The sequence below is a fragment of the Bombina bombina genome, chromosome 6, assembly GCF_027579735.1.
Source record: "Bombina bombina isolate aBomBom1 chromosome 6, aBomBom1.pri, whole genome shotgun sequence".
NCBI lineage: Eukaryota > Metazoa > Chordata > Amphibia > Anura > Bombinatoridae > Bombina > Bombina bombina.
Genome location: NC_069504.1, coordinates 781,212,716 through 781,229,115, shown reverse-complemented (window position 1 = coordinate 781,229,115; position 16,400 = coordinate 781,212,716). Strand labels below are relative to the sequence as shown.

Genomic DNA, 16,400 nt, shown 5'->3' with positions numbered 1-16,400 from the left:
ATTTTTTCTTTCCCGTGTCCCAGTAAACCCAGTGAAAGCTCAAGCATTTCTGAAATGTGTTTCAGATCTAGAGTTGGCTGGAGTAATTATGCCAGTTCCAGTTTTGGAACAGGGGCTGGGGTTTTATTTGAATCTCTTCATTGTACCCAAGAAGGAGAATTCCTTCAGACCAGTTCTGGATCTAAAAATATTGAATCGTTATGTAAGGATACCAACATTCAAAATGGTAACTGTAAGGACTATCTTGCCTTTTGTTCAGCAAGGGCATTATATGTCTACAATAGATTTACAGGATGCATATCTGCATATTCCGATTCATCCAGCTCACTATCAGTTCCTGAGATTCTCTTTCCTGGACAAGCATTACCAGTTTGTGGCTCTGCCGTTTGGCCTAGCTACAGCCCCAAGAATTTTTACAAAGGTTCTCGGTGCCCTTTTGCCTGTAATCAGAGAACAGGGTATTGTGGTATTTCCTTATTTGGACGATATCTTGGTACTTGCTCAGTCTTTACATTTAGCAGAATCTCATACGAATCGACTTGTGTTGTTTCTTCAAGATCATGGTTGGAGGATCAATTCACTAAAAAGTTCATTGATTCCTCAGACAAGCGTAACCTTTTTAGGTTTCCAGATAGATTCAGTGTCCATGACTCTATCTTTGGCAGACAAAAGACGTCTAAAATTGATTTCAGCTTGTCGAAACCTTCAGTCACAATCATTCCCTTCAGTAGCCTTATGCATGGAAATTCTAGGTCTTATGACTGCTGCATCGGACGCGATCCCCTTTGCTCGTTTTCACATGCGACCTCTTCAGCTCTGTATGCTGAACCAATGGTGCAGGGATTACACAAAGATATCTCAATTAATATCTTTAAAACCGATTGTCCGACATTCTCTGACGTGGTGGACAGATCACCATCGTTTAATTCAGGGGGCTTCTTTTGTTCTTCCGACCTGGACTATAATCTCAACAGATGCAAGTCTTACAGGTTGGGGAGCTGTGTGGGGGTCTCTGACGGCACAAGGGGTTTGGGAATCTCAGGAGGTGAGATTACCGATCAATATTTTGGAACTCCGTGCAATTTTCAGAGATCTTCAGTCTTGGCCTCTTCTGAAGAGAGAGTCGTTCATTTGTTTTCAGACAGACAATGTCACAACTGTGGCATACATCAATCATCAAGGAGGGACTCACAGTCCTCTGGCTATGAAAGAAGTATCTCGAATTCTGGTTTGGGCGGAATCCAGCTCCTGTCTAATCTCTGCGGTTCATATCCCAGGTATAGACAATTGTGATGCGGATTATCTCAGTCGCCAAACGTTGCATCCGGGCGAATGGTCTCTTCACCCAGAGGTATTTCTTCAGATTGTTCAAATGTGGGAACTCCCAGAAATAGATCTGATGGCTTCTCATCTAAACAAGAAACTTCCCAGGTATCTGTCCAGATCCTGGGATCCTCAGGCGGAGGCAGTGGATGCATTATCACTTCCTTGGAAGTATCATCCTGCCTATATCTTTCCGCCTCTAGTTCTTCTTCCAAGAGTAATCTCCAAGATTCTGAAGGAATGCTCGTTTGTTCTGCTGGTAGCTCCAGCATGGCCTCACAGGTTTTGGTATGTGGATCTTGTCCGGATGGCCTCTTGCCAGCCGTGGACTCTTCCGTTAATACCAGACCTTCTGTCGCAAGGTCCTTTCTTCCATCAGGATCTCAAATCCTTAAATTTAAAGGTATGGAGATTGAACGCTTGATCCTTGGTCAAAGAGGTTTCTCTGACTCTGTGATTAATACTATGTTACAGGCTCGTAAATCTGTATCTAGAGAGATATATTATAGAGTCTGGAAGACTTATATTTCTTGGTGTCTTTCTCATCATTTTTCCTGGCATTCTTTTAGAATTCCGAGAATTTTACAGTTTCTTCAGGATGGTTTAGATAAAGGTTTGTCCGCCAGTTCCTTGAAAGGACAAATCTCTGCTCTTTCTGTTCTTTTTCACAGAAAGATTGCTAATCTTCCTGATATTCATTGTTTTGTACAAGCTTTGGTTCGTATAAAGCCTGTCATTAAGTCTATTTCTCCTCCTTGGAGTTTGAATTTGGTTCTGAGGGCTCTTCAAGCTCCTCCTTTTGAACCCATGCATTCATTGGACATTAAATTACTTTCTTGGAAAGTTTTGTTCCTTTTGACCATCTCTTCTGCCAGAAGAGTCTCTGAATTATCTGCTCTTTCTTGTGAGTCTCCTTTTCTGATTTTTCATCAGGATAAGGCGGTGTTGTGAACTTCTTTTGAATTTTTACCTAAGGTTGTGAATTCCAACAACATTAGTAGAGAAATTGTGGTTTCTTCATTATGTCCTAATCCTAAGAATTCTAAGGAGAAATCGTTGCATTCTTTGGATGTTGTTAGAGCTTTGAAATATTATGTTGAGGCTACTAAGTCTTTCCGAAAGACTTCTAGTCTATTTGTCATCTTTTCCGGTTCTAGAAAAGGTCAGAAAGCTTCTGCCATTTCTTTAGCATCTTGGTTGAAATCCTTAATTCACCATGCTTATGTCGAGTCGGGTAAAACTCCGCCTCAAAGGATTACAGCTCATTCTACTAGGTCAGTTTCTACTTCCTGGGCGTTTAGGAATGAGGCTTCGGTTGATCAGATTTGCAAAGCAGCAACTTGGTCCTCTTTGCATACTTTTACTAAATTCTACCATTTTGATGTGTTTTCTTCTTCTGAAGCAGTTTTTGGTAGAAAAGTACTTCAGGCAGCGGTTTCAGTTTGAATCTTCTGCTTATGTTTTCATTAAACTTTATTTTGGGTGTGGATTATTTTCAGCAGGAATTGGCTGTCTTTATTTTATCCCTCCCTCTCTAGTGACTCTTGCGTGGAAAGATCCACATCTTGGGTAGTCATTATCCCATACGTCACTAGCTCATGGACTCTTGCTAATTACATGAAAGAAAACATAATTTATGTAAGAACTTACCTGATAAATTCATTTCTTTCATATTAGCAAGAGTCCATGAGGCCCACCCTTTTTGGTGGTTAAGATTTTTTTGTATAAAGCACAACTATTCCAATTCCTTATTTTATATGCTTTCGCACTTTTTTTATCACCCCACTTCTTGGCTATTCGTTAAACTGATTTGTGGGTGTGGTGAGGGGTGTATTTATAGGCATTTTGAGGTTTGGGAAACTTTGCCCCTCCTGGTAGGAATGTATATCCCATATGTCACTAGCTCATAGACTCTTGCTAATATGAAAGAAATGAATTTATCAGGTAAGTTCTTACATAAATTATGTTTTTGTCTTTACTGTATCTTTTAAGTCCTGTTGTTTTGTGTATTTGTGCTAAAGATATATAGTTAGCTTGTATACTTAATTGTTTAGAATTGTATATATGTGGACTAGGGTGTAGCATAAAGCATTCTTAAAGGGACAGACTAGAAAAAAATTAAACTTTCATGAGTCAGAGAGGGCATGCAATTTTAAACAACTTTCCAATTTACTTTTATTATCAAATTTGCTTTGCTCTCTTGGTATTCTTAGTTTAAGGTTAAACCTAGGTAGGAATTCAATGAAAGAGAGGAGGGGGGAAAATAGTGTGTATATAAATATCAAACAGTCCTCCTAGGAGAGTGATAGTGATAGACCACTGCTGACTGACGGTCTCCTCCTATAACAAGCAGCCGAAAGGGATGTCAGAACTTCTGCATATAATACATTTCAGGTCCCGCCACGCCAGGGTACAGAGACAAATACTCTTTCAAGCGCTTGTTAGCCGGTACTTTCGGCGTCTCTTACCCTCTTGGCGTGCAGTCCCATCAGCTGGCAAGGGGAAGTCTCGTCATCCGTGATGTCACTGTCCGTGCAGAGAGGAAGGAGTGGAGTAGGTACAGGCTCGCAGTGGACGTCATTGATAGACGAGCAATACTGCTTGTGGTAGTGTAGACTGAAGTAGAGAGACTGATATGCTTGGTGAGCGCAGCACCAGCATTATCTTGTTCCTCTGTGAAACCTTTTAACTTTTGGAAATAAAGGACTTGTTTTTTTACCAAGCATATCCGTCTCTCTACTTTACTCTAAACCTAGGTAGGCTCATAAACTGATGTCTAAGCCCTTGAAGGCTGCCTCTTATCTCAGTGCATTGTGACAGTTTTTCACATCTAGACAGCGCTAGTTAATTTGTGCTATATAGGCAACACTGTGCTCACTCCCGTGGAGCTACTTGTGAATCGGCACTGATTTTTTAAATGCAAGTCTGTCAAAAGAACGGAGATCAAGGGGCAGTCTGCAGAGGTTTAGAGACAGGTAATCAGAAGTAAAAAGTATATTAATATAATCGTGTTGATTATGCAAAACTGGGGAATGGGTGTTAAAGGAATTATCTTTAAACAATACAAATTCTGGTGTAGACTGGCCCTTTAACATAGTAACATAGTAACATAGTAACATAGTAGATAAGGTTGAAAAAAGACTGAAGTCCATCGAGTTCAACCTATACAAATCTAAAATACTTACAAAAAGCTCCAGTTAAGCTTAAATAACCCCATTAAAATGTGACCCATTTAATACTAGCAATCATATCCATGAATTTTGTTTATATACAGAAATTTATCCAGACTATTTTTAAATGTATCTATGGTATTGGCATTCACTACCTCCTTTGGTAATGAGTTCCACAATTTTATTGCTCTTACAGTGAAAAAACGTTTCCGTTGCAGGAGATTAAATCTCCTTTCCTCCAACCTTAAATTATGACCTCTTGTCAGAACCAATTTTCTTGGAATAAAAAGAGCTTCTGCCATCTCTGTATATGGGCCTTGAATATATTTATATAAAGTAATCATGTCACCTCTCAAGCGCCTTTTTTCTAAAGAGAACAGACCCAGTTTGGCTAGCCTCTCCTCATAGGTTAATTTCTCCAATCCCCTTATTAGCTTTGTGGCCCTTCTCTGAACTTTTTCTAGTTCTGCAATATCTTTTTTAGCAATCGGTCCCCAGAACTGCACTCCAAACTCAAGGTGAGGTCTTACCAGGGCTTTATATAATGACAGAATTATGCTTTCCTCCCTTGAATCAATGCCTCTTTTAATACATGCTAGTATCTTATTAGCCTTTGAAGCCGCTGCCCTGCATTGTGCACTCATTTTTAGCTTGTTATCTATTACTACTCCCAAATCCCTTTCCTCCTGTGTTTGGCTAAGTCTTGTCCCATTTAAAAAATACATAGCCTGCTTATTTTTACTTCCAAAATGTAGAACCTTACATTTTTCCGTATTAAATCTCATTTTCCATTCACTTGCCCATAGTTCTAATTTTCGCAAATCCCTTTGCAAAGAGAGTTCATCCTGCTCTGACCTAATGACCTTACTTAACTTAGTATCATCTGCAAAAATAGAGATGTCGCTATTTAATCCTTGCTCCAAGTCATTTATAAAAATATTAAAAAGAACAGGGCCCAGTACTGATCCTTGGGGGACGCCACTGATTACCTTTGTCCAATCTGAGTATGATCCATTTACTGCTACTCGTTGCTCCCTATCTTTTATCCAGTTATTTATCCATGAGCTAACATTTTCAGCTATTCCCAGTCCCTTAATTTTGTGCATTAATCTCTCATGTGGCACTGTATCGAATGCCTTTGCAAAATCTAAGTATATCACATCAACTGATTCCCCTTTATCTATATTTTTACTTACTTCCTCGTAGAATCTAATTAGATTAGTTTGACATGATCTATTTCTCCTAAAGCCATGCTGATTAGAACTCATAATCTTGTTTACACGAATATGCTCATCAATATAATCCCTTATAATCCCTTCAAATATCTTCCCCACTATTGATGTCAGACTAACTGGTCTATAGCTTCCTGGATCATCCCTGCTTCCCTTTTTGAAGAGTGGCACCACATCAGCTTTACGCCAATCCTGGGGTACCATGCCTGAGGATAATGAGTCTTGAAAAATTAAGAGTAAAGGTTTGTCTATAACAGTGCTAAGTTCACTTAACACCCTTGGGTGTATTCCATCTGGGCCTGGAGTTTTATTTACCTTAATATTTTTTAGTTTTTTCCTGATATCCTCTAAACAAAACCCAGTTAGTGGTATGGACTGGCATGTTCTATTCTGTTCCAAAGTATCATTCAATGGTTCCTCTCTTGTGTATACTGAAGAAAAAAACTGGTTTAGTACCTCAGCCTTTTCCCTGTCATTATTTATCATGCTACCCTCCACACATTTTAATGTACCTATATTATCCTTCTTAGATTTTTTGCTATTTATGTACTTAAAGAACCTTTTAGGGTTAGACTATTTTTATAACCATATGGTATGTATTGATATGTATATTTATTTAACAAATTTTTAAATATTATCCATTTATCCTCTGTATTTTTATTAGAAAATACATTGTCCCAATTTATATTATTTAATGATTTCCTTAAATCGTTGAATTTTGCTTTCTTGAAATTAAAAGTCTTAGTTAAGCCTTTAAAACACTGCATATGAAAAGAGATTTCAAATGTGACCATGTTATGATCACTGTTACCCAAATGTTCTTTAACTTCTATGTTTGATATTATATCTGTATTGTTTGATAGCACTAAATCCAATATAGCTTTACTCCTAGTTGGCTCCTCTATTAATTGTGACAAGAAGTTATCCCTGAGAACATTTAAAAATCTATCCCCCTTAGCTGAATTACTAGTTTCATTGGCCCAGTTTATATCAGGGTAGTTAAAATCTCCCATAATTACAGCACTGTTATTAGCAGCCTTACCTATTTGGATAAGTAGTTGAGTTTCCTCTGGGTCACTAATGTTGGGAGGCTTGTAGCATGTTCCTAGTAATATTTTTTTAGGATTTTTCCCCCCACTCTTTATTTCAACCCACAGGGTCTCTACATTGTCACTTGTATCATAAATATCTTCCCTTATTGTAGGTTTAAGGTCAGGTTTAATATACATGCAGATTCCTCCACCCCTTTTATTATTCCTGTCCCTCCTAAATAATGTATACCCCTCTAAGTTAACTGCCCAGTCATGTGAATCATCCCACCAAGTTTCAGTTATACTGATAACATCATAGTCCTCTTCTGTAACTAAGAGCGTCAGCTCCCCCATTTTACCTGTCATGCTTCTTGCATTTGTTGTCATACATTTAATTTTCATGTGCTTTCTGCTGCTACTTGGTGTACTTTCCTCTATACTTTCTAATGTGACATTTCTTAAGTCATCCCTTCCTTGAGATATTAATGGAGTGACATATTCAGACACTGATCTCTCTGTTCTATTTTGTTCAAATTGACCCTCCCCCCCTTTGCCTAGTTTCAAAAGTTCTCTAAACGTGCTACCATCCTTTCCCCCAACACACCTGCACCCATGTCATTCAGGTGCAATCCATCCTTACTGTACAATTTGTACCCTAGTGAAAAATCAGCCCAGTGTTCTAAAAAGTCAAACCCCTCATTTTTACACCATGTTTTTAGCCATGAATTAACAGACCTTAGCTCCTTCTGCCTTACTGAGTTAACACACGGCACTGGTAATATCTCAGAAAATATTACTTTGGATGTCCTTGCTTTAAGCTTGCTACCTAACTCCCTGAAGTCATTTTTTAGGACTCTCCATCTCCCGCTGATTTCTTCATTAGTACCAATATGCACCATGACTGCAGGATCAGACCCGCATCCCTCTAACAATCTATCAATACGCTCCACAATATGCCTAACACGAGCCCCTGGAAGACAGCAAACTGTTCTATGTAAAGGGTCTGGATGACAAATTACCCTATCAACCTTCCTTATAATAGAGTCTCCTACCACCAACATCTGCCTCTGGCCCTGACTTGTATGCCCCTCTTCCATGACTGAAGGACTGCCCACCATAGTATGCTCCTCTTCCACAGCTAAAGGACTGTTCACTATACTAGGCAACACGGCCCTCTCTGACACTGCCACCCCTGAACTGATATCCCCAACATCTTCACTTAATCTTGCAAATCTATTGGGGTGTACCAGCTCAGAACTGGCCTGTCTCTTCCGCTTACTTCGCCCTCTAACTGTGACCCAGATAAATAGTATAAAACTGAGCTTCGTCAACTTTTTTCACCTGGGAGCCCTTTTTGCATTGAAATATTTTTTTGTGATCTCACATTATTATAATATAGTCCAGAATAAACCCATTGTCTGTCAGATGGGTATACTATTTTTTTTAATACATCAGTATACCACACAATAAGTAAGTTCAACTTTTGCGGTCTTTGATAACCACTACCAGTTAGACTCCCCACACATTCCAAGGGTTACACAATTAGCTATATGCTTACCTCACATAAAAGGGACATGACCCCCATTTTTTTTTTCATGATTCAGACAGAACGTACAATTTTTAAACAACCTTCCAATTGACTTTGATGATCTAATTTGCTTCATTCCCTTGGTATCCTTTGTTGAAAGAGCTGCAAAGCACTACTGGGAGCTAGCTGAAAGCCAATGACATGGGGCATATGTGTAGCCACCAATCAGCAGCTTCTGAGTCTACCTAGGTACACTTTTTAACAAAGGATACAAAGGGAACAAAACAAATGAGATAATAGAAATAAATGGTAAAGTCATTTAAAATTGTATGCTCTGTCTGAATTCTAAAAGAAAAAATGTGGTACCTTTTAAGAAAAATATGGAGGAAAAATGCTCTGACTCATACACAATCACATACTCATAAATAGAAACGCACTTATATATATATACACATATACAGTCTGGAGCTCAAATTATTTACTTTTTCTCATGCACTAGCTCAAAACATGTTTGAGTTATGTGCATATTATAAAAGAGTCAACTGAGGTAACAAAGTGTGTGGGGGAAAAAAGGCAAAAAAAGCTTATAAGTATTTTAATAAAATTTCCAAAACTCTGCAAAATTACTTGCCAAGTGTAGCCTGCTCCACCCCCCTTAGTGTCCTAGTCCAAACCTTGTGCTATCATATATAACAAAGTGTACATGTGAGGATAATTACTTATGCAAGCAAGGGGGGTTGAGGAGGGACAGCAGGTACTGCTATTATTTGTTGCCAAGAGCCTTGCTTGTTTCCATGGGGATAATGTCACATGCTTTGTGAAATCTTCAGCATTATACTGTGCACTGCTTTGGTCAGGTGCCATGTGACTCTGCTCCCTACCATTCTGCAGAAACTATGGCCTGGATAACACCTTTCATACTGTTTATTTGTCCCTTTAAGGGTGGATCATCCGTATTGCTGCTCATGAGAAGCTCATTATTTACAATAGCAGTGAGGATCCTTAGTTGTTTAGGACAGGTATTGTAGGAAATACAGAGCATGTGCTTGAATAATAAAATATATATAATCATATGAATGCGTATATATAAATATATATTTATATACCACCACAGAGGCAAAAAGTATATTAATATAACCGTGTTGGTTATGCAAAACTAGGGAATGGGTAATAAATGGATTATCTATCTTTTTAAACGATACTTTTTTAGAGTTGACTGTTCCTTTAACTAGTGTTTCAGGCTTGAACACACAAACCTGTTATGTTGGTGTTCTGAAGGTGCTATCACAGCTTGGTAAATGGAGCCCTAAGAGTTTGGAATAATAGCATTCCCCTTTCTCATTATGTCTCTTATCTTTTTCTCAGACGTCTGTTTGAAGGACACAATGTCAGTGGCCGACAGTCTCTATAACCTGCAGATCGTGAGGGAATTCTACACTCAACACCTGTTACCTTCCTGCCCTCTGTCGTTGGAGGATCTTTTGTATGTGCCCCCTGTCCTGAGGGTGAGAAGATTCTTCTGCCTTGTTTATACTTCTTTTTTTTATTTTAGTTCAGCACATTTGCTTTATTATCCGAATGTTTCCTCTCTTTCAGCTTCTTTCTATCTCATCTATTCCTGAGCTGTCCTCTACAGATATGATTCCTATCTCATACATTTGAACAGTTTCTCCAACACATGTATATATTTGCCAATTTTTATCCCATTAGCAACTTTTTCAAGTGTTGTTTTTTGTTTTTGTTTTTCTCACCCTGCCTTCCATTTTCTACTCTTTTTGTTTACTCTTCCGTGTTGTATTTTAGGTGAATCTTGTTGCCTTCCTGGCAGACCTTTATCTTTGCTTTGAAGTTACCAAACCAGAAGTTGTTCGACCGAAAGGTATGTCTGTTTGTAAAAGGACGTACAGAGCGATCATATAGCGTGTAACATACAAAGCCTGAGAACTGGATCTTTATTAGTGTGTGATTGGTATTAGCTGTATGTCTATCCTTTCTAGACCCTGAAACTAAATTCTATCCTTATTGGTCGTCTTTTTCAGACATGCAGCAGTGCGGAGAAAGTACTACTCCATCAAGTGCGCATAGTGGGGGGTAAGTATACATAGAACAGTATACAATATAACTATGTATTTATTTTGACTTACCTCTTTCTTATTATAAATAATTTGTTTCTCTCTGTCTCTGTTCTTGCCCTTGGTATCACCACCGGTCCTTGTTTTTCGTTTTTCCATCCCAGCTTGTTCTCCATTTCAGTTATGCTATTTAATATTTACATGCCTTCTGTATATTCCCAGGGGGTCACCTGTCTTCAATTTCAGACATTCAACTGGAACTCCAGGTAAGGCAACTAATCTGCAAGCTCAAGTGTTATGATGTATAACAAATTATTTTTATTTATTTTTTACAATGAGCACACTATATTCTTTTTTTTTTTTCTTTTCATACAGGTTCTCTTCCTCACTCCTCTTCAATGTCCCATATGGAAGGCTTTGGGAAGACCTGGGTAAAGAATCCGTTAAGGTAGGTATATATGATGGTATGATATATAGAAGGTGGGATGTAAAGTAATAAGTAAAGGAAATCAAGAAATGATAGGGTTGTTTTGAAAAGGATATTTTTACTAGCATTTTTCTTGTTTGTTCCCATCTAGCAACCCTCTGTCCCAAGCAGTCTCATTCAGTATACCTTTTGGCTTGGACAGTGATGTAGACATTGTGATGGGAAACCCTGTTAACATCTTGCGTTCTGTAAGCTCAGATAGCCTTACACCTCCAGTCTACCCACCGCCTTCTCCCAAACTTATTACACGTGCTACATACACCCCTCCTGAAGATGCTACAGAATTTCTTGCCCAACCACGTACCTTCAAGAAGGTACCACTTACAGCAAAGAGTCCCTCTGACCTGCAGGCACAGGAAAAATCTGGGGTACAGACAGATCTTCCAACAATTGAAGAGGCTCTTCAGATTATTCATAGCTCAGAGACACGACTACTTCCAGAGGGGGCACCAGATGGATTCTATCTTCACTCCCCTGAGGAACCTAAGCCTTTGAAAGCAGAGGAGGTTGAAACTCCAAATTTAGGAGTCTATAGGACGCATGATGGCTCCAGGAGATTGTCAAGAGATGATGATTCTGTCCTGCGAGATAACAGCTTGGACTCTGATGCAGAAGAAACTAGACCAAATCATGACTCTAGTCGGAGCTCACTCAGCTCACAAGCTGAGTCCTGCCCTAGTTCAGGAGCAAAGATGACAAGTTTTGCAGAACGAAAGAAGAAGTTAGATGCTAAGGTGAGCTCAGAAGGGCCTTTGCCTTCATCTTCGGTTAACCCTACCAATACAACCACATGGGCCCAGAAGGCTGAGGAGTCTCCTGTAAAGAGCCCAGCCTTGAATTCAGAGATGAACCAGCTTGGTGCTAGACTTGAGGAAAAAAGAAGGGCCATTGAGGCACAGAAGAAGAGGATTGAAGCCATTTTTGCTAAGCATCGTCAGCGTCTTGGGAAAAGTGCATTTCTACAACTTAAGAGAGAGGATGGAGAGGAGGGGGAAGAAGAAGAAGAAGAAAAATTATCTCCTGATGAAGGTCTTCCAAAAGACATAATGATGGAAGGAAGAAGGCAACCATATAGAGGAGATGAGAAAAATGATGAGGCAATGCAGGAAATGTTGAAGAATCGAGGAGAGAAGCAAGTTAGTTTCTCTCCAGATGTGGCAAAGACAGGGCTAGATGAGAATCTTGGAGAGTATAACCGTGCTGTGGCTAAACTAAACTCTGCATTGACGTCCCTTCAGTCAGACATGAAGAGACTGTCTGATCAACAGGATAAGCTTATGAAAAAAGAAAGCAAAGCCTGGGTTATACCAGCTCCTAAGTCATCTCCTCCTCCTCACAGGTCCAGGTCCTCACCACCTGCTCGACTTACTCGGGAGATCCAAGCTTCTCGCTCCTCTTCTCCTGGGTCCCCTGCTCAGTCACCTTCACGTAGACCTCCAAAGTCTCCCCAGCCTATTACAAGGAGATCTGCTCAACCTTTGCCTACTCCCCCTAAGAGCCCAAAGCAAACTAGACCTGTTGAACTTAAGATTCCACCTCTCACCAGAGTCCTCACCCCTACTCATAATGTGGATACAATACCTCACTTGCGTAAATTTTCACCTAGCAAAGTGCCAGTGCAAACAAAGTCATCTATATACTTTTCAGACAAAGTGTCTGGTTTTGAAGAAAGTGAGGAGCCTACTTCATCTGTTGAGGGTCATGGAAACCAACGTCCTGTGGCTTCTGTGGTGCCTCAAAGCAGTAGTTTGGGTCCTTTGGCTGGGGAGGATGTGGAGGGAAAAAGGAGCAGTCTGATTGAAATTCCACTTTCAGATCTAAGGCCCACAGAAGACGATGACCTAGAGGGAATGGACTCTCTAGAGGGAACCCCTGGAGAAGAAGGGACATTGAATAAAGGAGTTGGATTTTTTTTCAAGGTAAATTACATCCCTAATTTAATTTTTAATTTTAATAACTACTACAGTTACTGCATCCTATGAACACCTTTCCCCCCCCATTATATTAATTGCGTAAACAGTTGAGGACACTTCTAATATTCTATAATCAAAACCATGTTAATTAGCATCTAGTTTATAATAATAAGGGCTAGTTTACATTTCAGTTATAAAGGGACATGAAACCCCAAAAAATTATTTCATGATTGAGATAAAGCATGTCATTTTAAACAACTTTCTAATTTACTTCTATTATCAAATTTTCTTTGTTCTTTTGTTAGTTTTTGTTGAAAAACAGGGGCATAAGCTCATAAGTGTGCAGATGTCTGGACCAGTATATGGCAGCAGTTTTGCATGTTATTCCTTTGCAAGAGCACTAGATGGCAGCACTACTTCCTGAAATCTACCTATGTATCTTAACAAAGAATGCCAAGGGACCGAAGCACATTTGATAATAGAAGTATATTGGAAAAAAAAAATGAAATTGTATGCTCGGTCTGAATCATAAGAGATAATGTTTGGGTTTCATATCCTTTTAAGCTTTATAAATGGTAGTAACACATATATCCATGACAGTCTATGGAGCTTTTTGATGTTGCTACCAGCCCACAAAGTTTACAACTAGAATGTAAACTATGTCTAAATATATTAATCATTTTAGCAAAAAAATAAAAAAAAAATGCAGTGTCAGTCATTTAAAGGGACAGTCTACACCAGAATTTTTATTGTTTTAAAAGATAGATAATCCCTTTATTACCCATTCCCCAGTTTTGCATAACCAACACAGTTATATTAATATACTTTTTACCTCTGTGATTATCTTGTATCTAAGCCTCTGCAAACTGTCCCTTTATTTCAGTTCTTTTGACAGACTTGCAGTCTAGCCAATCAGTGCTGACTCCCAGGTAACTTCACGTGCATGAGCACAGTGTTATCTAAATGAAACACATGAACGAACATGTGGTGAAAACTGTTAAAATGCATTCCGAAAAGAGGTGTCCTTCAAGGTCTAAGAAATTAACATATGAACCTCCTAGATTAAGCTTTCAACTAAGAATACCAAGAGAACAAAGCAAAATTGGTGATAAAAGTAAATTGGAAAGTTGTTTAAAATGGCATGCCCTATCTGAATCATGAAAGTTTATTTTTGGACTAGACTGTCCCTTTAACTTATAATTTGCATTCACTAGCCAGATACCTGTTTGCAAAAATATTAGGTTGGAGGGAGTATCTCTGCAAACTGGTTGAGTCACCTTTTGAAATAAAATAACAAAATGTATGCTTACCTTATAAATTTCTATCATGGTGATGAGTCTATGAGCCATTACTCCTGGGATTTTACTCCTGGCCACTAGGGGGAGACAAAGATTTACATAACAGAATCTTCACTTTAAAAAGCCAACAAAGTAGAATGGACTGTAAAATTTGAGGAAAGAAATGTCCTGCTTCCAGTAATGCCAAAATGAATGGAAGCTTTAACCAGGAAACAAGAATAACAACTATAGTTCTCTGACTCAAACGTGGACAAATGAAAATAGATTGTTAAATGTGAAAACAACAAAGAAAACAAACTAAAATACCTGATTGAAAAAGGAAAAGAAAATAAGCTGAATGATTCACCATTCACAGGATCAAAATAAGAGTTTGAAAAACTCTTAAAACCAATAAGGTTTTTCTTAACTAATAGACTTACTAGATAGATCTAGAACAAATAACTAAATATCGGAGACCTTATAAGAAACTTGCAGATACATTCTTAAAGGGCCACTAAACCCAAAATCTTTCTTTCATGATTCAGATAGAGAATAGAAATTTAAACAACATTACAATTTACTTCTATTATTAATTTTGCTTCATTTTTTAGATATCCTTAGTTTAAGAAAAAGCAATGCACAGGGTGAGCCAATTACACGAGGCTTCTATGTGCAGCAACCAATCAGCAGCTACTGAGCATATCTAGATATGCTTTTCAGCAAAGAATATCAAGAGAATAAAACAAATTAGATAATAGAAGTAAATTAGAAAGATGTTTAAAATTGCATTCTCTTTCTAAATTGTGGGTCTCATGTCCCTTTAACTAAATTATTTTGTAAGAATGAAATTAAAATAAAAAATAATAAAATAAAAAAGGGACACTGAACCCAAATTTTAGAGGCATGCAATTTTAAGCAACTTTCTAATTTACTCATCATATCAAATTGTCTTAATTCTCTTGGTATCTTTATTTGAAAAGCAAGAATGTAAGTTTAGATGCCGGCCCATTTGTGATGAACAACCTGGGTTGTTCTTGCTGATTGGTGGATAAATTCACCCACCAATAAACAAGTGATGTCCAGGGTTCTAAACAAAAAAATGGCTGGCTCCTTAGCTTAGATGCCTTCTTTTTTCAAATAAAGATAGCAAGTGAATGAAGAAAAAATTATAATAGGAGTAAATTAGAAAGTTGCTTAAAATTGCATGCTCTATCTGAATCACAAAAGAAAAAATTTGGGTTCAGTGTCCCTTTAAACAGTCCTTAACTGTCCTAACTTCAGAATAGTAGGGCGCGGAAAGTGTTGAATCCTGGAGCCAAATCTGTAGAACTCCCTTGTACAATGGAAACAAGGTAGTTCAGAATCCTTTAGACACAGACAATAAATACAATACCACATAAGATACAATATCATTTACTTTTCAGAAACTTAATAACTACCCTGTTTGAAAAAAAGGTTGGTAGAGTACAGATATAAAAGGTAGGTGTACTGGAAAACAAACAAAAACCTTTTACATGTCTGAAGTAGATATAGTGAAGAAAAATTGTAGGACAAAATGGGTAACTGCTACATAATTTCTGTCTAAGCCTGATATAACAAAAAGCTCTGAAGAAAGATCTACCCCCTCTTGACCTGAGTTGGTAACAAACCGAGCCCCCTATTGGAGTTGTTGTAAAACTTAGAATGGCCACCACTGTCGAAAAATAAAAGGAATAAGGGCGGGCCAAATAGTGTTGCGAAAAAATGAACTGCAACGCTGCCTGGCTTAATATCAGATCCCCATATACAAAACAGAAGGCCTGCTGCCCATATTGAGAGCTGGACTCTGTGGCGCACCTAAGGAAAATGACTGAGAATGTTCTGTCTGCGCAAGTGACAGACGATAGTGCTGTGGAAATGAAACACGCGGCCTGCTGGGTACGCTCTCCATAATTAAAAGGCAATAGAGTTCTGACTGGAGAATTAACAATAGCACTTAGATAATGGTGCAAATGTCTAAGTCTAAGTGACATGTCCCTGTGGCAGAATAACCCACCAGGAGGAGGCATAAGGACCAGTCCCCTCTGCATCTGTGGCAGGCTATAGTGATAAACTTCTGCAGGAGAAATACATTAACAACCTTAGTACTCTTACACCCCTCTCTGTAAATCCAGTGGTTCCTGAGGGGAAGAAAAGGGTCTGAAAACCCCTCCTCTCAAAGGAAATTGGAGCACCTCACTTATTTACCTTCCTCCTGGGGAGGAAAAGATAGACTGGGATACCAGAGTGGTGAGAGGGACAATGTTGGGTATCTTTGCCTCCTTCTAGTGGCCAGGAGTTGAATCCTAGGATTAATGGCTCGTTGACTCTCACCACCTTATTAAAGAA

The 16,400-nt window shown here is 38.6% G+C and overlaps 1 protein-coding gene across 1 annotated transcript in view; it reads left to right on the top strand.

Moving 5' to 3' along the window:
• CAMSAP3 (calmodulin regulated spectrin associated protein family member 3) overlaps positions 1–16,400 on the top strand; it is a 259,283-nt gene that overhangs the window by 187,566 nt on the left and 55,317 nt on the right. Inside the window, exons 6-11 of the mRNA XM_053718091.1 lie at positions 9,650–9,789; positions 10,088–10,163; positions 10,324–10,375; positions 10,579–10,622; positions 10,732–10,804; positions 10,935–12,762. Coding sequence (XP_053574066.1) covers positions 9,650–9,789; positions 10,088–10,163; positions 10,324–10,375; positions 10,579–10,622; positions 10,732–10,804; positions 10,935–12,762 — 2,213 coding nt within the window. The remainder of the gene's footprint in view (positions 1–9,649; positions 9,790–10,087; positions 10,164–10,323; positions 10,376–10,578; positions 10,623–10,731; positions 10,805–10,934; positions 12,763–16,400) is intronic.